This window comes from Toxorhynchites rutilus, chromosome 3 (genome assembly GCF_029784135.1).
Source record: "Toxorhynchites rutilus septentrionalis strain SRP chromosome 3, ASM2978413v1, whole genome shotgun sequence".
NCBI classification, from domain to species: Eukaryota; Metazoa; Arthropoda; class Insecta; order Diptera; family Culicidae; genus Toxorhynchites; species Toxorhynchites rutilus.
In genome coordinates this window covers 292,673,451-292,696,540 of record NC_073746.1, presented here as the reverse complement: position 1 = coordinate 292,696,540, position 23,090 = coordinate 292,673,451, and the positions used below count along the sequence as shown (strand labels likewise).

Here is a 23,090-nt window from a genome sequence, read left to right as displayed (position 1 = left end):
GATGGGAAGGTGTTGACAAGAAAGTCAAAGAAACCCATCAGTCGTCGTGGTCTTCAGACGAAATCTAAAAGTTTGCGTTAATTATACACTGAACTGATTGTTATTTGATTATGATTTTGACTATTATTTGATTATTACTGATTTTCTGAATAAAACGTTGAGTTTCCCCAAAACTTAATATAGCAAATTTGAATTTAGTTTTCAATTCTTTATACCTAAATGAAATAAAATCATGCCAAGCACTCTGTACCTGAAATTGAGCCCTCAATCTTCCTCTCACATTATTCTTTGTGTGAATAACTTGAAACTTGCAAAAACGTCGAGAACATGTGCTGAATCAAAAATTTGTAACCTTCCCCTACCGCAATTTTAGAGAGTCCATAGTTTTTCAATTTTGTTGTCTTGACTTTCGAGTGATCAAATTCACCCCGAAAACAGAATCTGTTGTGTAGGAAAATAATTAAATAGTATTTGAAATAGAGATGTTTATTCCAGGTGATACAATGGCTGGCGCTTGGACCAAAGTACAGTACTTGTTTTAAAAATCAATTACTGGCTTAATTACTTCTATATCGACAGATATTACAAAATTATTGTTACAAGTGATCAATTTCACCCCATTCCATGATACCACATTTATCAGATTTTGAAAATCACGCGTGAAGCAGGAATAACGTATCGAAATTGTTTGGGATTTGAACTGATTGAGAACTAAAGATGATCTATGAATTAGAAACTTGTTGTTATTCATGTGAAATTGACGTTATTTTTTTTAAAGCAGTGAGAGTTTTTCCGTCTGATTCTGTAGTTATGAAACACTGTATTTTTTTATTTTTGAATGTCTCGCGTCTGGACATAACAATAAAGTTCAAATGGCCAGTCTTATAAATGTAGACAATGAAGACATTATATCCTACACTATATACTTCAATTCAACCGACTTCTTAAATATCTCTGGAAACTCAAAAAAATGGAGTGGTTCTATGGTTATGAAACGCAGTGTACTTGTTACTAATTGATTGCTAAGTCAACGGCAGTCCTACGTCGACCTTGCGGTTATATCACAGTTATAACCTACTCCTAGTTGTTGCCGCAATGTTCGGTTCATTTTTTCGGTAGTTCCTATTTCAAAGTCCATTATCAATAATCGATATCAACGTGTATCCTCAGCATTCCTTATAGGCTCATGTTCTTTGTTGCTTAATATTTCACTGATTTTTTTGGTAATACAAGTTCGAGCATTCGGTTGAAACTTTAATATTTAAATTGGGAGAGTTACGCTATAAAGTTTGTTGATTAGGAAATTCTGACTAACCAAATTATTTTCGGGAAACGTGGAGAGAAATAATATTAAATCGTAGATGAATCAGTGTAAGACTGATATATGACTGCGGAAAAAAACATTCTTTCAGACTTAATGTCCATTTCAGTGTACTGTTCACAAGTGTATCATACAGAAATGAAGTTTGAACTAAAACTTTGTTTGAAAATTGGGTGGCTTTCATCCAATTGTTTATTGAACACGTGGAGCCCCGGATTGTTTTGGCTACGCTTTCTTTTCAGTCCGCATCAAGAGCATTCGTACGACATCAGTGTCAGTCCACGCTCCCAAAGATATTTATTGTATTTGCACTAAATTATCATATTATTGATATGAGTTATTCGTTGATAAATTGTAGCTTAAATGGAACAAAGTTACATAGCGTATCGAATACTTACATTGCATAGATATCATTCAGTGTTCTCGTTGGTGGTTCAATCTCTTCTATTGAACAGTGCTTCAGAACTCTAGAAATGAAAATAGTAAATAGTGTTTATTGTAATAATGATGATGGTCCCACCTCATTCCCCTGCAAAGGTTTGAGCGGTACGAGTTATCGTATTGATAATAATTATATTACGGTATATATATTTTCTTTCATCTACTAACCAGCAGGCAAACTAAATTGAAAAGAAAACGGACTGGTTATCTCGCAGACATAGATTACTAATCGAAAGAACAGTTTAATCCACTGTCTGAACGTATTTATTCCATGGCATGTCGAGGGAATTTCCATCCCGGGAAAACCCTAGACCGATCGGGAATTAAACCCAACACCTATGTCAGTATTAGCCAAGAATTTACAAGGGAACTCCCGCTTCATTAGATCTCCGGCCACATTGCGATCGTTTCCGAGTTCAAGCAGCTGAGCAAACCCAAGTCTACCTCTAGCCAATACTTCAGGCCCATTACTTATCCCAACACATGTCAAGAAAATTTCCAACCCGAAAAAATCCTTAACCGATCATGAATCGATCGTTTCCGAGTTCAAGCAGCTGAGCAAACCCAAGTCTACCTCTAGTCAATACTTCAGGCCCATTACTTATCCCAAGACATGTCAAGAAAATTTCCAACCCGAAAAAATCCTTAACCGATCATGAATTGTACCCAATACCTATATCAGCACTAGCCTTGAATTTACAAAGGAATTCCTGCTGTACATTCAGGGCTAATTCTGACATAGGTATTAGGTTCAATTCCTGATCGGTCAAGGATTTTTGCGGGTTGGAAATTTTCCTGACATGCCTTTTGATAAGTAATGGGCCTGAAGTATCGGCTTGGGATATGCACTTTGAACAGAAAATAAAAAAAAATACATTCGTATACTTTTCAGAATTAACTCTTTAAAATGCTAGTTCAATTCATTTTCAAACATGTTTTTTTTATCCCATTTATTTATTTTAGGCTCATTAGCATTTTAGCTGTAACAGAGCCAAATTTTAATCGTGTACATGTCACATGGTTATCATATCTATAATTAGTACATTACACAGTTGACATTCGTTAGTATTCCTTCTATACCATTACATATGGTACATTTACACAGTAGCCATTTAGGCGTAAGAGTTTTCTATCTGTTCTTCCATTATCCAGTTAAACCGGACAGCGGAGACAGTTGATTGATCATTGTTGAGTTGCTTATAGAACAACAGCCCGATGAGTCTTGCAGAGCAGAGCAGTTGTATGGATGAATCGATCTCATTTCGACCGTGGATCGATTTCCATCGCTGATGATTGTTGCGTGGACGTAGTTATTCTGTAACAACACAAAGATGGTCAATGAGGGTCCTGAGTTTTGAATTCACGATCGATCGCTTACTAAACGAACGCGCAACCAATGTGGCTACGGAGACCCCCTTTTTCAAACATGTTGTAAATTATGATTCAACTTAGATGCATTTAAAAACTCGAACTCGAACAGATTTTAACAAAAGTTGCATTATTGCTGTCTCTATAGCTGTTTCAATAACAATTGTTTGTTAACCATGATCTGTGATTCTCTGTAATCCGTTCCGTTTTGTAGTTACAATGTATATTCTAATATTACGTTGTAGCAATACCAACTAGATTGTGTTTCGCTTGACAAATATGACCGTGCCACATGGGGAAATATGGATCCGATTCGATTTGCCTCGCATCAACACTCCTCAATAAATCAATTCCGACAGTGACATTTTCACACGCGACCCCATCAGTAAATACGCCTCCCCCAAATTTGGCACTAAAGCGATCAAACAATGAGCTGTCACGCTGGGGCAACAAATCAAGCGGAGCGGTCCCGATCGAACAAGCTGTTGATTGAATGGTGGCCCGGTACAGGGAATATCATGTGCGGGCCATAATTTCTACTTCCCGCCCGAAAATAACCCACGAAGATGAGTAAATGGGCGCGTTCGCATACTTACAGTGTGTTGAGGGCAGGCAGCCTCTCGAAGACATTCATATTCAGCATGGAGAACTTATTGCCTGTCAGATCCCTACAGATGGCAAGTGACGAGAGAAAGCATGAAAGAAAGAAAGATAAATCTGTATTGGAAAATGTGCCTCTATGATCGATAAGACTCAAACATGGGAGCGGGGGAACCGGAATTTGTCAACAAACAAAAAAAGGGGGAAAAATATCTTCTATCTGGAATGCTGAATCGCGATAGCTCGTCTCATATCATCACAAACTGGCGCCTAAACGAGGGATAAAGAAGCTTTACGTTGACGAGAAGAATGTTGCCAACCAAAACTCAATCATTTGTGGATTACCGTGCGCTTCCATCTCGCTCAAATCATCATTAGCCAAGCGATGCGAAACAGTGGCTCATATCTCTGGATGATGGAGGCGCTCGATTATGGTTACTCATCGGGACAGGTTCATATCGAAGCCATGTTATTGGGGGAAATGAAGATGCACTGGTTATTTACTTACAGCAGGGTGACGTTTTCCATCGGCAACGATGTTGGCAGCGTGGTGAGGCCGTTGTAATCACACAGAACTTCTGTTGCCCGGCACTTGCACGAGTTGTTGAAATCATTCCAAGCTGTTGAAGTGAAAATTTGCAAAACTCACGGTAAATTGTCAACCCGTGAAGTAACCGTACAACGTGGTTCGACTTACCACAAGAAGTATACGGCAGGTGATCGTTTAAAGCGGCCGGTCTTTTTCGGAAGAAGTGATCCCAAAACGACGACTCGACTTCATCATCTGTTTGGAATGAATCAGAAGGGACGACGATTTGCATACCGATGTTATAGATTCAAAATTTAGAAATCAGAAAATCTATGCACCAAGCAGGAGGTGCAGGGTTATCACGTACGAACTTACCACAATCCCGCTCATCGGATCCATCATCGCAATCCGCCACTCCGTCACAGTTCCGCCGCTGCTCGATGCAGTGCAGTGTGCTGTTGCACCGGAAGTATCCGTCCTCGCAGCGAAAGTACGCCTGTGGTGTCTTCTCCTCGGTCATCGTTAGACCCCCACCGCTGCTGTGGTGATCCGTTTCCGGCAGTACCAGAGCGTGTGGATAATACGCTGAAAATAGAGTAGCGAGCAAAAAGACTTTAGAGATTGATTTGAAATTCAATCATGCCAGGATAAAGGACACTGAGAGCTATTGGTTCGTGTAACCCTAGCTCTAGCTCGAAAGCAATTTTTTGACCCTAAATATTGTGAAGAGAAAAAAATAATCGAAAAATAAACTTCAGGGATTTTGATATTTGCATTTTGCAGCTGGAGCAGCGTTCGTTTAACGTACCACAGAGTAATTATTGCTGAGATTCATTGTCAAACGAGGAACTTTTTCGTACACTTCGACCTCTTTTTTCATTGTGCAGTTTTTCGGGGCACCTGCCAAACACTTTTCATCCATAACTACGCAATTGTATTTCGCCCGGCAAATTTTCGCTTCCCTGGACATTTGCCTCGAATCGGGCCTCTTCCTGTCATTTTGAACATAGAACTGCTTCAGTTCCCGTTTTAAAAGAGCCACCACTTTTGAATAAGTTTTTTCAGCTACTTTTGATTTTGTACCTAATTCGAAATTCCTTTCGTTGGTCAGACATTCTTCATTTTTGTTGCATTATTTCTTTGAATTGTTGATTTAATCCCAACATTCTTACGAGCGTAAAACTGGGTTTTTAATTGAAAGCATGCAGGATCGATTAGCGTTTGTTTATGTGGTTTCGGTTTCGGGTTTGTTTCAAATTCCAAACACATTTTGTCAGCAGCATTTCTTTGAGAGAAATTAGTTATTGATTTTTCTAAAGCTTATTATTGAGCAATTTCAAATGAGTCGTCCTAAAATTCAGATTTTGAAAACATGTACAGGGGAACTTCGATATAACGTACACATTTTCAAAGTTCAAAGGAATATTTTTTTAATATTGTTTTTCTGAAAGAACAATAAATTATCTGTATTTTGATGCTAAAACTTTTTTTGTACCTTTAACCAATCCCGAAGTACAACTGTTTTGTGATCTCGGATTCTGAATGAATCAATCTTCAAACAACAGTACGAAGGGAAACATCATGAGAAAGGTTGGCTTCGTCTTCTAGTTGAATTTATTCATTAACCTTACTCAAACAGCAATACAATAAAGTAATATCAGCTACGTTTCTGAGCTCTTTTATATAACGTATAATTCGATACAACGTACAATTTTGAAGGTAAAATGTATATCGTATATCGTATATCGAAGTTACCCTGTATTTTTGATTCGAATGAATTTTCCGTTGGGTTTGTATTCCGTATGGGTTGCAGGAAATATGAGTTTTCTATAGCAATTGGGATTTGTTCGACTCAAATGTAACTTTTGAAACGCGCGTATGGATTTTAGTATAGGAAATTTCTGATAATTTATATCTCAATAACTATGAGTCGTTCCGAAATAGTGTCTTAGAAAGAGTTATAGACCATCGATGTAAAAATGTGAAAAAATATACTCTGAGAAAGAAAAATAATTTTCTTTTTTATTTACAAAAAAAACTTTATTTCGCAATATCTAAAATACGTATTTTTGTTTTTTTTTATTTTTTCATATAAAATAAAAGTTTTGTAGAAAATAAAAAAAAAATTAGTCCAAGATGGTTAAACTATTTTTTTTAATTTTTTAACATCTATTTTTTCGTATGTTTGTATGTAAACAAACATTTTTAGCCACAAATTTTGAATCTTGATGTGATTGAAAATAAAAAAATTATAGGAGGTTGTGTCCAAGATACGACCGCATTGTTGACGTAGAACTACGCTGTTATTTTATATAAGTCGCTTGTTTATGCCTTCGGATATTATTCTATAATGCTGTGAAATTTTAGAAACAACTGCTTAGGGGCTGTTCATATACCACGTGGACAACTTTAGGGGGGGTAGGGGTTACGAAAATTTCCACGCTTTTCCACGGTGAGGGGGGGAGGAGGTTCAGATAATGTCCACGTGGACACGTAAAGTACATTGAAAGGGGTGTAAGTGACATCATCGATTTCTCTACATCGACTCTTTCTTTTGGTCATAATATAGCAGCAAGCACATTCCCAGCTGTATTTGACAATGTGTCAGAGCCTCACCTATCGGATTCTAAAGCAAACTCAGATTGGAACGTTTTTGCAGTTGAGTTATTTACTAAAGAGAAAGTTGTTGAAGAGAAATCGATCAAATCACTTACACCCCTTTCATTCTGAGTCCCTCATTTATAGTCAAAATTTAATGAGATCTGTTCTATATTTACAAGATATTTTTAAATATACGCCCACCCTGAATACTCTGTATTCATCAATAAAAAGACTGAGTTGCCACAGAGTGCTGCCCGGTCAGACATCCTTATTTTTTCATATGGCTGGATTTCCTCCCGGAGATGTATATTTTGAAAAAAAACGCACATGGACTGGCATCGATCAATTTATTCCAACCTGGTTGCAACATTTGCACAACCCGTTTGGATTTGACTCGATCAGATGAATGAACGCAATATTGCGCTAATTTCAAATCCGACCGGATTCCGGAATAAGGGTTTATTTTATCGAAAAACATTTGAAAGAACGCATCTCAATCTACGATTTGTTTCATAAACGCAACGAAAATGCATGACTTGACTTGGATGGCACCCAGTGGAACATTCGTCTTCTCAACGTAGGTATAACTTGCGTCATTTTTATTAGTAGAAAGTACTTAGTTGAGGTTTCTATGCCGAAGAACACGCCTTGAATGTATTCAGGAGTGTGAAGCTCTAGAATACGCGTGACCTCGGTGCAAGTCGAACTCGAACCCGCAGCATGATAATGTGTGACGCTAACCACTCGGCCACGGGAGCACAAAAATACATATTTGTAGCAAATTGTGACGAGCAAATCATTCACAATAATGTTGAGTTAAAAAATATTGGACAAGTTAATAAAACCCCGAAGCAGGTTCTCTGGATCTGGTAGGACTGGAAGGAAATCTGCATTATGAGCTTCTACCAAGCAACTTGTCTCGTTTAATTCCAACAAGTACTGCTCGCAGCTGAACGTATTAAAATCAACGATCTAGAACACTTCAAGAGCACTTCTAAGACTCCACCCGCCTTACTCATCAGATAATGTATCTTCAGATTATCAACTGTTAAGATTTCTGTAATATTTCGCAATCCGCGATCATGAATGGATTCTGAGACATGTTACGTTCATTTTAGAATTTAAAAAAAATGAATGGAAATTTTGACTTGGTGTTATTTGATTGCTTGGTTAATTACACGTACTCCTGACCCCGTCTTAACTACAATATTACCGCTAAAATTGATCATTATAATATAAAATCATGATTAGACATAACCTTCCATAAAAAAATTTCACCACTCAAGAATTAATATAATTTTAAATTACATAGAATAGATATTTGATACGGAGAAGTAAATTTTAATTAATAATTTTTATTTTCAAAGTGTGTTCAATCCACCAATTCATTGTCATTATCCCTTCCCAATAACGAAGCACAAAGTTTAATGCAGTCAATACAAATAATGTTTATTCGGTTGAGTGACATTTCGGGTGTGTTGAACAATCCAAAACTAGGAATATGTACATTACAACATTTAGACGATTTGAACAGCGCGTTGATATCAAAATCGGTGAATTTAAAACAAATCGTTACTATTAACAAGGCTATCATTTCTAATAACAAAACATGTAATAGGAAATTGAAACAAACTTGAAATTAGATTTGAGCGAAAAATATAGGATTCTGTTGATTTGCTTCCAAAAACTGGAGAAATGTCCACGTGGACAACAGGGGGAGGGGTATAAGGAATGTCCACGCTTGTCCACGGGGGGGTGTCTAAAATCATGCCTTTTCTGTCCACGTATGTGGACAGCCCCTTAGTAGAATAATCTCTGAAATGATTTTTTCATTGTAGAATCAGTTGACGATAATTGATTGATGATTCATTCTTGCCCTCGCGAAACAATCGTATGTCGCAATTTATTTCATGTCAATGCATTGAAAATTTACCTCGAAGGCTATTCCGGTGGACTTTTTCGAAATTGACATAGACTCGGCTACAGTCGATTATATACATGTTGCACCAGCACCATGATTCCATATCTCATAACTACATCAATATATCTTTGGCACCGCATGTAAACAACAACAATGACAACACTTGCAAGTATCAAATATCATGCTACATGTTATTTAGTATTGCCTCAAAGGAATCGCACCTCTAGATATCGTTCGTACAAACTAAGCGTAAACCAAGCGCCAAACAAGCGTTCACCATAGCATGCATACAGAGCCATACATTGGTGGCTTGAAACTACTAGCAATTTAAACATTTCTCATCATTTTGCGCTATTCTCAAAAGAAACGCTTCTGTTAATATTACTGGCCTCGAAAAGAGTTGCATTACTTTGTCATGCTCGAGAGAAGCGCAGCTGTCACCCTTAGTGGAGGAAGTTTTGCTACTGGCAAGCAAAACCTAATCACATACAAAATTCCAGAACATTACCTTTCTTGATGACTAAACAAGAGAAATAAACTCTTTTTGTTAATAACAACCTCTCAAACAGGAGCAATGCTTCATTATGATCAATATTAGCGCAAATGCAATCCTAGTTGAAGGCAGTTTTGCGACTGGCACGTGAACCCAAATAACTTATAACATTTCAGTAAGACATACAAGATGCTTGGTATTCCCAAATAATTTTTTGGTGCACAACTTTAACGTCTGCTTCGCCATAACGTCGGTTTAATGCATTGATGCATTCTCAAAGGCACCAACGAAGCCCTTATGAAGACGGAAAATAAACAATGTTAACTGCTTGGAAAAAGACTGAATTATGCCACACAGCTTGTACTCTGCTGTAACACCCATCGATGCGAATTCGCTGATGAGTTTGTCTTTGGTTGCTGCCTGGGCGTTTACATTTTCGACCGACGCGCCGAAATCGCCTACTTCGCTGTTGTTCGGTGCGGTGTCACATTTGCGAAGGCTCGGTTCAGTGCGAGCGCTTTTCACTGCACCAACACCGCGTGCATCATTAGATGACGCTTACCTCGAAATTTTATTGCCCCTGGCAATGCGTTCGTTTTTTGCAGGGCTCGAGCCTGCTTTCCTCTTCTTCTTGCTCATCGCACACTACGCGAAGCGTCCAATTTATGACGCGAAAAGAAGAACACACGATACGAATAACGCGAAAAACGAACAGAAAAATCAAACGACGATGTCCAAGTTGGATTACCACTGGTGGGGTCCAATCTTAGATCCAAGCGCAGCGAAAGCAAAGTGAACTGGATTACTCAACAGTCCGATGCCGAATGACAGTTTGCCTCAGCGAGATCCACTGTTTATACTCTAGGCAAGTATTCCCCTTCATTCCTCTTCTTTTCCTTTGTTCACGGAGACTTTAAATCCTACGATTTCCCCTCCGTTGGTCGTCGATAAGTTGCTCGTTATTGATAGCTCTGTTCGGGAAAGCACTCAAATGGACAGAACAAATGTATGGGAAAATAGAAACACTTAAAGTTTTCATGAATTTTAACCATTTACTAACCAGGGGATTCTATTGTATGGCATATTAAACAAATCTTACGGAATTTCCGATTCGTTTAGTATGTAAATCGCCAAAATCCGTTCGCGGCAAAAATATTTATTAACGTTAACTTTATTTCATAAAAACGTGACCTGTTTTCTGATTTGACACCCTTAATGAAAGACGTAGTTCTACGTCAAAAAAAAACTAAGAACTTCCGGGATGATAATCTAAGGGAGGGTACACTTAAAAAACCCTCTCATTCCGAATTTGGCTCCATTTGCTTGATTAGTTCTCGAGATATGTAGAAGTTTGTGTTTAATTTGTATGGTAGCCCCCTTTAGAGAGCGACAAATTTGGCTTCCGTTTGCTTGATTAGTTCTAGAATTATGCAGAAATATATGCCTCATTTGTATGGCGGTACCCCCTTAGAGAAGGGGGTGGAGTGTCTAACCGTCATAGAAACATTTATTGCACCCTAAAACCACCATATGCCTAATTTGGTTTCATTTACTTCATTAATTCTCGAGTAATGCAAAAATTTGTGTTTCATTTGTACGGCAGAATGGCGTAATTTATATTTCAAATTTCGACATCGCTGAGATCACAATTGAGGATCATCCAGTAACTTGCGTCTGATGGTAGGAAGGTTAATGTGTGTTTAATATTTGCACTCAATGTGATTCGGTACCAACATCATACATTTGTCAGGCACACTAAAGCCCATTTAGGAGAAAAAAAGCTAGAGGTGCTTTCGTGTGCGTGGGAAATATATGATGTTGACACCTAAACACATTGCGTATAAACAATAAAATATTGATAACATGCAAAATATTCACTTTTTGTTCGTTTATGTTTTTTGCGATATAGGTATGTATTAATCGAATCTGTTGACTAAACTGTTAGCCGGATCGCGAACATAGAAAATCACGATCGATAAACCAGAGTTAGAGTGGTAATTGATTAGCCATTAGCAAAGAAGTCAATGTGATCTGTAAGCAACCTCTTGACTTTATTCTGCAAGAACACCACAATAGAGTGGTCGATGCGTATAAAGGCAAAAAAATATGTTCGAATCTATGGACTATTGGAAAATATTTCACATGGCGGCAAAAGTCGCTAATTGCCAACCACAAAAGATTTTTTATATCGATTCTATACTTCTCCTAGGGAGAATAATTACAAATGATTGGATATGGAGTAATTTGCATACAACTGGTACTGTATGTCCACAAGCGAAAATGCAATTTCGTGAAGTCAATCATATCAAGGTTTTTTTACGCGGGAGATACGTACCTCGTAAAAAAAACCGCGTCAATTGGAAAATCCGCGTAAAAAAAACCTGCATTAATTGGAAAGATCGCGTAAAAATCGTAAAAAAAAACCGCGCAAAAAAAAACGCGTAAAAAAACCTGGGTGTAATGGTAATTCACACCCAATGAGACCAACCTCCCCCATCCGTATCGATACTTTTATTGAATCAAACATTGTTCGCTGAATCGAAACGATAATTCCCAGCCCCCCAGAAGGCACAATAAATCATCAACAGAACAAATTTGCAAAACACACCACATCTTATCAACATCTTCCAGCGTACCAAATAAACAGCAGCCGGAATGGTTATATATCCGGTCCACTCCAGACCAAACAGAAGCGGAGCATTTTAAATTATTTTAAATCAGCACGCGAGCAGCCGACAAAGCCGACTCGTGCGCAACTGTGCGGAATCGCTGGCTGTAAATACAACGTTTATCTCTTATTTTTCAACGCCGCATTGGCGTAACCCAGACCTTCATGACGAATCACATGGTGGGAAGGAGGAAGGTGGGTAGTTTTTATGCGTAAATATTTGGTTATTGGAAATAGTTTTGCACGAGCAACTATTCAACTACTGTTTCGCTTGTCTAAACATAAGTCCAGGCGGGAAGAGTTTACTTTCGAGAAATTCACATTTATAACAGATGGTTAGCGTCGGAATTAGTGCACACTGCATTGAGATGAAACATTGCGGCTGCTCGAAATATTGACAGCTGAAGCTCAAGAACAGCATCCGTGTGATGATAACTAATTTGTCTTTCGATCGAAAGCGGTCGGTTGAACGTTATGTATTATTCATAAGTTCTATTTTCTTTTCTTCGCTGAATGGTATATTCCATGCACCCAACCACTTCCAGCTGAATCGCTCCCGATTGAATCTGTTTCGGGATAATTGCTGCGGAAAAACTGCTCAGTTTACGGGTATGTGAGAATTGCAGTTACTAGGAGAGACAAATGGGATAGCGAAATTGGCAATTATCCAACCCCATTACAACCAGTGTGGCCTCCAGCTGTGGTCGCCCCATTAGTGTGATACAGTTTCGTTTCACCGTCTTTTTTATTCTACCCGGAACTTGATCATTTTTTTTTTTTCAGTGTTACGTTCCAATTATTCATCACATTCCAATGCATTCCAAATCTATTCTTCAAATAGAGCTTGATCCTCTCGTCGTATTTCTCGTTTACTCGATTCAACTGAGCTCACTAGCAAGGAAAGGATAATATATTATATTATATTGAAATATATTGAAATGAACCATCTTGAACCACCTAGAAGTACACATCTTTTATGTGACATTGTGACGAAAATTGTAAATTGACTAATATTTTAGCTGCTAGTAACATTCTAACTAATAGCTTCTTTCATCGAGCATAATCTGATTCGATATGATTCGTATGGTGCCGCAGTGAAAAATAACCTTAATTCCGATATCCACAAATATTTGTCATTCCTTAAGCATACAGCTTAGCACCGATTAGAATGACATGAGATGTCGTTAAGATATCGGTTTCATAAATTTTATCCAGGGTTGGTTGTGGCAGGGTTTATCTTGACATTGGCGGTGTCTCTGAGTGAAATAGAAGCCGCAATCTTCAGCCCGCTGCAGAAACAGCCGAGACTTCCTTTTTACTTGGTAATGTTACGCTCTCCAACGTTGATTAAGGAACAATGAATCTATTCCTCATCCTCCTCTCGATATCTTCGAGATTAGCTTCGCTCCCAATTGACTACATTAAAACAAAGGAATCAGGACATGGAATCGCGAAACGTTGATCGAGCATATATTGTTCCCCGCCATCAGGAACGTCATCAGAAATATTTGATGAACTCATGAACTTATCCCTCAGCTCCGTTTTGATGTTGAAGTGGTGAATCCCAGTAATATGTGAGATTCCTGCAAATAGTGTTGTGATTTTTTGCCAAAGGAATTTCTTCCAACTTGCACTGTGGTCGCCCGTATTCTAAAGCTTGCCAATAAAAATACATTCAAGGCGTGCTATTTAGCATATAAAATCTCATCTTAGTGCTAATTAAAAACGCAAGTAATACTACGTTGAGACGGCGAAGTTCCACTAGGAACGTCAGTACCATTCAAGAAGAACCTGCAAAATTTGCAACAATCCAAATATCTAGTCCACTCACCATCATAGACCTCGAAACCAGTGGTGTCGACTATTTTTTGGACAAATTACTCGCTAGAAATAAATCTGGAGTTTTTCGATAGCCTGTGTAAAAATCGTTTTGAGGTACCAATTTTTATAGGCTTTCATACATTGTGCGCAGTCAGTTTGGCGGTAATGAGGCATTCATCTATTTTTGGGATTCCTTTTTGACGTAGAACTACGTCTTTCATTTCTATACCGGGGTGTAAAACCAAAGTTTCGAAAATGAAAGCGTTACGCCGGAGACCGAGATTTTGAGCGTTCATAGCTCTTAAACAACTGAACGAAATGGTATGATAAACACTTCATTCGAAAGATAAAAGGTCTACGCGTCATATACTTGTTACTTTTTCATCCAAAAACTTGTTTCAATGGTCTTAAAATTGCTTTCAAAACAGGCTATTGAAATCACCAATCGGTATATAAGCGAGCGCCGCTCGTAAACCCCCTCAGTTATGATTGAACAGCGATTGGAACATGTTGTCGCTGTTGTTGTGAAGCTATTTTCGTTTATCATGAAAGCGCTGATGAACGGTGTCACCAAGAGCCTGTGTGTGCACCTAAGGCCAGAAGGGAATCCATCAGGAGGAGGGAGAGTGATGCCACGGTTCCGCTTGAAACATCGGCCGCCACACACACATATACACGCGCGGAATTCTCGTTGTTATCATCGTTGCTGAAAAATAATCTGCCAGTTCCCCTGGGAATTGAAAAATACATTCATGCGAAAGAGTTTATTTTAATGTTTTCTATCCATATAACACTGCAACCAAATACATTTGGTTTTGTGATTTTTCAATCAATCGCAATTAATAGGAAAGCTTCTGAATATTTTTTTCCCATCAGTGGAAAATTTTCGTATCCAATATTGGATGCATAACATGAAAAACGTGAAACATCATCGCGAAAATCAATTCATTTTCGAGCGATTATTTGCTTTCTACTCATATAATGCTGCGACCAAATACATTTCGTTTTGGATTTTTTCAATCAAGTTCGATCAACCTAAGACCACGTCTTTTGGCAATTTATTAGAGGTACAATGAATCTTTAGGAATTCCCGCTCTACGCGCACTGGCAAACAATGTTTACTCAACAATTTCTCAAACGAGAAATGGGTGTTGTGAGAAAGGATTAGCGAACGCGAATACGACAAACGGGAGAAAGATATGTTTGGAGGTTGAAGGAAATTGGCAGAAAACTTCTTCATTCTATCATTCAAATAATGTGATTCATACCACTTCGTTTTGCCAGAAAGAGATTATTAATGCTCAAAGGAGGAATCGAGTCATCCGAGGAAATTACCCAGCGCAAATTAGAGTCGACTATCGATTGCGGCATTCGTACACAAATAATTTTATAATGCAGTTTCACCAAAGTGATTTCTTCGGATATATTCACTACATGTCATATATTTCATATTCTTCATTATGAAGAATCAGTTCGGCCTGTAAAAAACTTTTCTGAACTCTAAATCCATCAAATTTGGAGCCCTGAAAAGGGCCGTTGATTATATGCTAAGCTAATATAGCACGCTCTCCTCGGATATGATGGGCCAGCTGGATGTCCTTGGGCATGATGTGACGCGTTTTGCATGGATAGCACACAAATTGGTATCTTCGAATAAGCCTCCTGCAGCGTCATAACCGCGGAACTTTGGAAGCGCAAGTCGGTTTTGAAGTCCTGAGCAATTCCACGAACTAAATGCTGCAAAGGTAGCTTGCGGATCAACAATGCGGTCGACTTCTGATAGAGACGAATTTCACGCAAAGTTTCCGGTCGATAGCGATGTGGCTTCTCCACACTTCCTGCGACTGGTGCGCTTATCCGAGCTGCTTTCGTGGTGCCTTACCACCGAAAGACTAACGAGCTGTCTGCGAAAGACTAACGAGCTCGAGTCCTCACGGTGCGAGAGTAGAGTAAGAAATGAACGAAAGCAAAGGAAGAGTCATTTTATAAAACATGAAAGTATAGAATCTAAACCCCACCCTTATTATATTCGTGAGTATACAGTAAGCTTATATAATAAAGAGGGTCGAATCCAAGGAGAGGGTGCTATATTAGCTTAGCATATAATCAACGGCCCATACATGCCATACAGCATCGAGAAAATTCCGGAAAGATCTAATCGTTGCTGAAAAATAATCTGCCAGTTCCCTGGGAATTGAAAAATACATCCATGCGAAAGAGTTTATTTTAATGTTTTCTAACCATATAACACAGCGACCAAATACATTTGATTTCGTAATTTTTCAATCAAGTGTAATAAGCTGGAAAGCTTCTGAAGATTATTCTTTCCCATCAGTAGGATATTTTCGTATCCAATATTGTATGTGCGCGCAACGGAAAATGTTTCGTATCGCGAAATTTATATAATTTTCAATCGATTATTGCTCAGTCGCCGAAATTTTCATACTCAGAGAGAGTTCATTCACGACAAGACAACATCGTTACTGAACGAGCTGAACGGCGAGGGATCGAGGGATTCATTACCTGGCCTGACCTGACCTGAAATGCAATCAGTTTGTTTTAACTGTGAGGGAGCACAGAAAAGCCGATCGATCAGAAGGAGAAGAGAAGGTGACCAAGCGAGTATCAGCATCGGAATACGGTTCCTCGGGAAGACATCGAAGCAGCCGCCACACACACATACACGCGCGCAACTTTTTTCGTTTGCTGGTTATCGAGAGGAAACCTGGAAAGAAATGATCGTTGCTGAAAAATAATCTGCCAGTTCCCCTTGGAATTGAAAATTACATTCAAGCGAGTTTATTTTAATGTTTTCTATCCATATAATACTGCGACCACATACATTTGGTTTTGTGATTTGTCAATCAAGTGCAGTTAGCAGGAAAGCTTCTGAAGATTATTCTTCAGAACAAGGTTTTTTGTATCCAATATTGGATGCATAAAACCTTGAGTCTCCAACGTAACACTCTCGTTTTTGAAGTCACCCAAATATTTATTTATTCATTCATTCAGGATGGATTTAGATTCAACTTCAAACAAATGATCTCTAAATCAACGATAGTCCTACGTCACCCTTGCGGTTATACCATAGATATAACCCACTTCCTGTTTTTTCTTTTCAATCCTTGTAACTTTTTGTCTTTTCGTTATTTGTTCGTTTGTCTTGTCCCCTCATCTCACTGTCGCTCACATTCGGCAGCCAGTCGAGATTCTTGATTTCTTCTTACTGTTTATTATCAGTCCTTGTAACTTCTTGGTTTCTTCTTATTACACTGCAGCTTGGACAAGTGTTACTTATTGTCCACACTCGACAGGTGTGATTCGTCTGATTTGTTGCCGACCACAACGTGCTATTACACGACTGTTCTATGCACTATAGATATACCCGTAATAAACATTCCACATATCGTATAAGAGTAATTAGCGACGAAGGAGGAAACAATCGATGGAGCAAATAAGCTGACACTGCCTAAGCTAGTTGCTTCAGGTTTTCTCAACGTTCTTATCCATTCCACCGAAAGTAGACACTCCAACAAAGAAAAGTTCAAAATTTTAGGACTGTAGCAGGTATTACACCTGAGATATCGTGAAATAAAGATGCGAAATTGCAACAAAATGCATTTTTTTTTCGAAAACAAGTGAATTTCAAATAAAAACTTTTTTTTTCATCATAATAACTCGGAATAACTTATAAATATAGTATATTCTTATAAACGAAATTGATTAGGCTTTACGAATAACTTCTAGATCAAGCGGCTTCATAAATAATAAAAATAAGAAAAAGAATAAAATAAGAAAAAATAATCGTGATTTCAACCAATATTTAATTTAAGAAATTTATAGTTTCTCATTACGTAGCATAGTTTTAAAATGAAAATAACAATACTACATTAAAACTTACATTCGCAGCCTTCGAAGGCAAAGTTTTCTCCAAAAATTTAGTTTTTATCGATTTTCGAAACCTTATGCAGGGTGTTTCCAGCATTTTCAATTAGTTATTTAACAAATGATATGCCTGAAGAAAACATTGTTGAAATTGTTCCAGGTGACAATTTTTTGCTGCTTTGATGTAACTTGATGATAACTTGTAATAACAAGTTATGATCGATCAACTAGATGTGTATAAAACGACTAACAAACTGAAAGGCAATATTAAAACGGGAACTTTAATGAAGAAATATCTACTCTTACAACCATGTAACATGTTTTATTGAGGTTATCATGAACACCTTATAAAATTATCACAGCAAAAGATTGAGAGATATCAAATTCATTCCGTTTGGTGGTGACACTATCCTAGACCAGCTGGTGGGCGCCTAGGAATACCTACGCGAGCGACCGGTAGACCGCTGACTACCCTGTTATAAATCAATATCGATATTGTCCCCTTCAAAGTACTCCCCATCGACTGCAACGCACTTATGTCAGCGCTTGATCAAATCGTCGAAACATTTATTATCCCCCTCATTTATGTTTTCGAACGAATAAAGAGAGTTCGTTTTCGTACGAATGGGTTTTTTACTCTTCCTACCAAACGTCACTTTTATAGTGCGAATTTCGTTCGTTTGTTGAATCAGTACTCACGTTTTTCGGATAATTCAAGCTCAAGTCGTATTGGTTCAAGTGCTCAATCTATTATAGAAGGAATAGGTTCATTGAGAATTATGAATACGTACCATGAAGATGATTAATATTTCATTTCGTTTCATTTTTGTGAGGCGATGTACTGCCGGTCTCAGTAAATCCTTGCATGACAATCGCTCCCATCTTCCTAGTATTGATATCATTTTCCTCTGTACCATTGCCCATGTTGCCGTAACCCTCAAGACACTCACTCAAGAAGGAAGGAAGGTCTTGTATTATAGAGACTTTAAACTTTTGCAGTTCATTCGTCTCTTGACGAATGAGCCTTGAGAAAGGCCCTTTGAAAACTCTACTCTACTCTATTACTCTACTCCAGCACTACCACCTCCGCCCTCTTGCCTTGAGAAAGGCACTCGATCCCTCGCCGTCCAGCCCGTCCAGCAACGATGTTGTCCAGTCGGTGTCCACACAAAGAATGGCTGAAAAAGAGACACTCAAGATGTTCGTCATCCCATCATATACAGCAGTCATTCGCTAACTGGACTATCTTCATCTCGACTAATCTTCAACAGGGCGTGCGTTAACTGGGCTGCAAAATCATAATAGACGTTATCTTCAATTTGAAGTATTAATTTTGCTGTTTTGCAGTCCAATTAGCGAGTAAAATTTGATAATTGGATTGATTTTCCGGTCCAATTGATGAACGATCACTGCATGGGTGACACTTTCGTCGTTGCTTTCATGAAATCTTGCATTAAATTTGGTTGATGCATGAAATCTTGCATCTGATGCTTACGTTCGATTGAGATCTTGTTCGAACGGATTCGTACGAAAACAAGAATATAGTTTTAGAAATTGTTCGAATCAAGTCTTTGGAACGAAAGTCAGATTCGGCCCTAAACAAGAATAAGGCTGCATATTCGATTTGCAGTATGGCCATCAGCGCTATCTTCGATTTTTCCATTATCTCATCTCGGGTGCTAAACTTGGTTTCATGAGTCGTTCGAATAGGAAAATGTCGCAGGGAGTCAAATCAGGTGAATTCGGTGGTTGCTGAATGGTATTCGTTTCGTTTTTAGCCAAATGTTCATTCCGGGAATTTTTTGATCAAGGTAGTGCACAAAGTTGGAAATCCTTCAAATTTTTAATTGCTGCTAAAAATGTTTCAACATAAAAAAAGTATCAAATGTTGCTTTTTTCGTGCCCCTATTTTAAGACTGGGCACCCTAATGAGCAAATACGGGTCTATTTTTTTTGTTGGTGACCTAAGACTAAGACTATTGTTTGTCATAGAATCGCTTTGAAAAATCATAACTTGAAAACGGAAAAATCACATCTTTGAATTTTGGATATTTGGTTTTTGATATGGTGATCATCTGAAGCGGTCCAGCAGTTCAAAAGTTATGAATTTTCTAAAAAAATCATTTTTAGGAAAAGGGCGAATAAATGGATTTTTCGGACCAAAGCTAAAGCTTTTCACGAAAATCTGAGAACCACTATATCGATTTGGCATGCAATTGCTGCATGAATGTATTCCACCATATCTCTGAAACGCTTTGACCGATATTCTCCAAACTTGACATAAATTTTCCTTACACATTAGAGATGGTCAAAAGCGTATTAGAAAATAGAGGGCAACCACTGAAAAGGGGGAGGGACTGAACTCCGAAATAATAACATGCCGTTTACTGAAGGCAATATCCTACCTTTGGATTTCTCTGTAGAGTAGTGCGGGGCAAAAGTTTGCATTGGCATTTTTAAAACAAACGAGTATAAAAATTCGACAGCAGTGTATCCGTTTGACCCATTATTACACCAGCAGCTCACACATATAAACAAGATACATTCCATGGAAGTGACAAAAAGTTATGAGGTAAGAAGAATTTTGCGTTGTTCTGATCTAATTTTCACAATTTTGGGGATGGCGATTTGATTTCCTAAAATAACTGGGAAGCTCAAGCAAACCATTTGTCATGACAATTGTCTTGCGAAAACAGAATAGAAACTGAGAGAGGTTGGCGTCGACATCATGCCTCATACCGTATGAGTCATACCGTATGAGCGTCAACCTCTCTCAGTTTCTATTCTGTTTTCGCATTTTCGCATGACAATTGTCATGACAAATGGTTTGCTTGGGGAAGCTCTAAACTACATTGCCAAAGAAACCTTATTCTATATCTACTATAGATAACACGTCTACTATAATAGTGCGTTTTCGTTTTTGTGAAAAAGAAATTCGATAAGTTGCAAAATTGCTTGTGGGGCAAAAGTTCGTTTTGCTCTCAAAAATATTTAACCTTGAAAAATCATTACTCGAAAATGAAAAAGAACACATTTCTGGGTTTTGGATCTATATATATATATATATATATATATATATATATATATATATATATATATATATATATATATATATATATATATATATATATATATATATATATATATATATATATATATATTTTTTTTTAATTTAATGATGATGGTCCCACCTCTTTCCCCTGCAAAGGTTTGAGCGGAACGAGTTATCTTATTGATAATAATTATATAACGGTATTTATATATATATATATATATATATATATATATATATATATATATATATATATATATATATTGGTTATCTCGCAGGCATAGGTTACTAATCGAAAGAACAATTCAAGCCATTATATGAACGTATTTATTCCATTGCATGTCGAGGAAATTTCCAACCCGAGAAGACCCTAGACCGATCAGGAATTGACCCAATACCTATGTCAGTATTAGCCAAGAATTTACAAGGGAATTTCCCCGGCCACGATGCGATCGTTCCCGAGTTCAAGCAGCTGAGCAAACCCAAGCCTAACTCTAGCCGATTCTTCAGGCCCATTACTTATCTTGGCTTCAATTGCTTCAATATATCAAATATCTGAATCGGTTCAGTAGTTCAAAAGTTATGATTTTTTGAAAAAGTCACCTCCCTAAAATGGAAAATGGGCAGCCTAATAAAAAAATATATTCATATTAAAAATAAATTCTATTGAAAATAGTTTTTTATGAGGAACAAAACTACCACTTCTCACAAAAAATCTGAGAACCACTATATCGGTTTGGCATGGAATGGCTGTATTTATAAACTTGGTTTGTGAATAAAAAGAATACTGCTTCAAATGCTGGTCTCCTCCCTCACCAAAATTTTCACGTGATATGTGGATGGCCCGTTATCATATTGCCCCACTATGGGGCAAAAGTTCGCATTTGTCATTTTGTATTAAAATAGGCATTTATCTAACTACAAACAAAACTCAAGAAATTCTTGTACTAAGTTTCGAAGATAATATATATAATTACAAATTGGTAAGCAAACTAAATTTTATTTGCTTTTCTATAGGGTTGGGGAAAAAGAAATGTCGTATTTCTGATCGAAATTTGACGCTTTATTTAACATACTTAAAATTATCCAATTTAAGTCAAATATGCGCCGTTTTGTTCGCAAACTTGTTGCCATTTAGAAGGCTACTTCATTAACCACACCCCCCCCCCCTTTATGAAATCCCCCCTCCTTATTTGCAGAAAACTCAGACAGCCAGTTTTCTCAAGCCTCTTTTGACGCAAACTTAGTATCACCAAGAGCGTTTTGCATGGACCGGAAGAGATGATAATCACTTGGAGCCAGGTCCGGACTTTACGGTGGGTGCAATAGGACATCCCATCCGAGCTCCCGTAGCTTCTGGCGGGTCATCAAAGATGTATGAGGCCGAGCGTTGTCCTGGTGGAAAACAACACCATTCCTATTGATCATTTCTGGCCGCTTCTGGTCAATCGCCTGCTTCAAACGGTCAAGCTGTTCACAGTAGAGAACCGAGTTGAGGGTCTGGCCATAGGTGAGCAGCTCATAGTGGATGATTCCCTTCCAATCCCACCAAACACACAGCAAAACCTTCCTGGCCGTCAATCCGGGCTTGGCGATGGTTTGGGCCGGCTCACCGCGCTTCGGCCACGACTTTTTTCGCTTTAGGTTGTCGTACGTGATCCACTTTTCATCACCAGTCACTATCTTCTTCAAAAATGAGTCGAGTTCGTTCCGTTTCAGCAGTGCATCGCAGGCGTTGATTCGGTCTAAAAGATTTTTTTGCGTCAACTCGTGTGGCACCCATACATCCAGCTTTTTTTGGAATCCAATCTTCTGCAAATGGTTCCAAACGGTTTTATGGTCTATACCCAGTTCCTGGCCAATCGATCGAGTGCTCACATGCCGGTCTACTTGGATGATTTCAACGATTTTATCGGTTTCCACGACGATTGGCCTACCAGTACGGGGTGTATCTTCGACAGCCACTACACCAGGACGAAATCGATTAAACCAACGCGATGCTGTGCGAATCGTTACAGTATCGGGTCCATAAACTACACAATTTTTTTCGGCCGCCTTCGTTGCAGTTTTACCTCGCAGGTAGTAAAAACGTAAAATATGGCGAATTTCTTGCTTGGTGGACTTCATCTTTGACGCGCTATAACTGGAGACTGAAAAGGACAATCACAACACTGTCAAAACAACACTTGTAGCACAGATTGTCGTCTTTAAATAGCCGTATAGTATGACCCGATGCGATAAGTACAACACAAGATATGTTTAAGTGTTGCCATATATTGACAATATACGACATTTCTTTTTCCCCAACCCAATATCAAGACTTATTGAACGACAACAGTTAGGTGCGCACCTTTGCCCCGCACTACTCTAATCCAACAGCACATTTAATT

The 23,090-nt window shown here is 38.2% G+C and overlaps 1 protein-coding gene across 2 annotated transcripts in view; it reads right to left on the bottom strand.

The window, feature by feature from the left end:
* LOC129774886 (relaxin receptor 2-like) overlaps window positions 1–23,090 on the bottom strand; it is a 113,920-nt gene that overhangs the window by 51,983 nt on the left and 38,847 nt on the right. For both annotated transcript variants that reach the window (XM_055778933.1, XM_055778934.1), the window contains exons 3-7: window positions 4,635–4,844; window positions 4,428–4,514; window positions 4,239–4,350; window positions 3,727–3,798; window positions 1,720–1,788 (exon numbers count right to left, since the gene is read on the bottom strand). In XM_055778933.1, coding sequence (XP_055634908.1) covers window positions 1,720–1,788; window positions 3,727–3,798; window positions 4,239–4,350; window positions 4,428–4,514; window positions 4,635–4,844 — 550 coding nt within the window. The remainder of the gene's footprint in view (window positions 1–1,719; window positions 1,789–3,726; window positions 3,799–4,238; window positions 4,351–4,427; window positions 4,515–4,634; window positions 4,845–23,090) is intronic.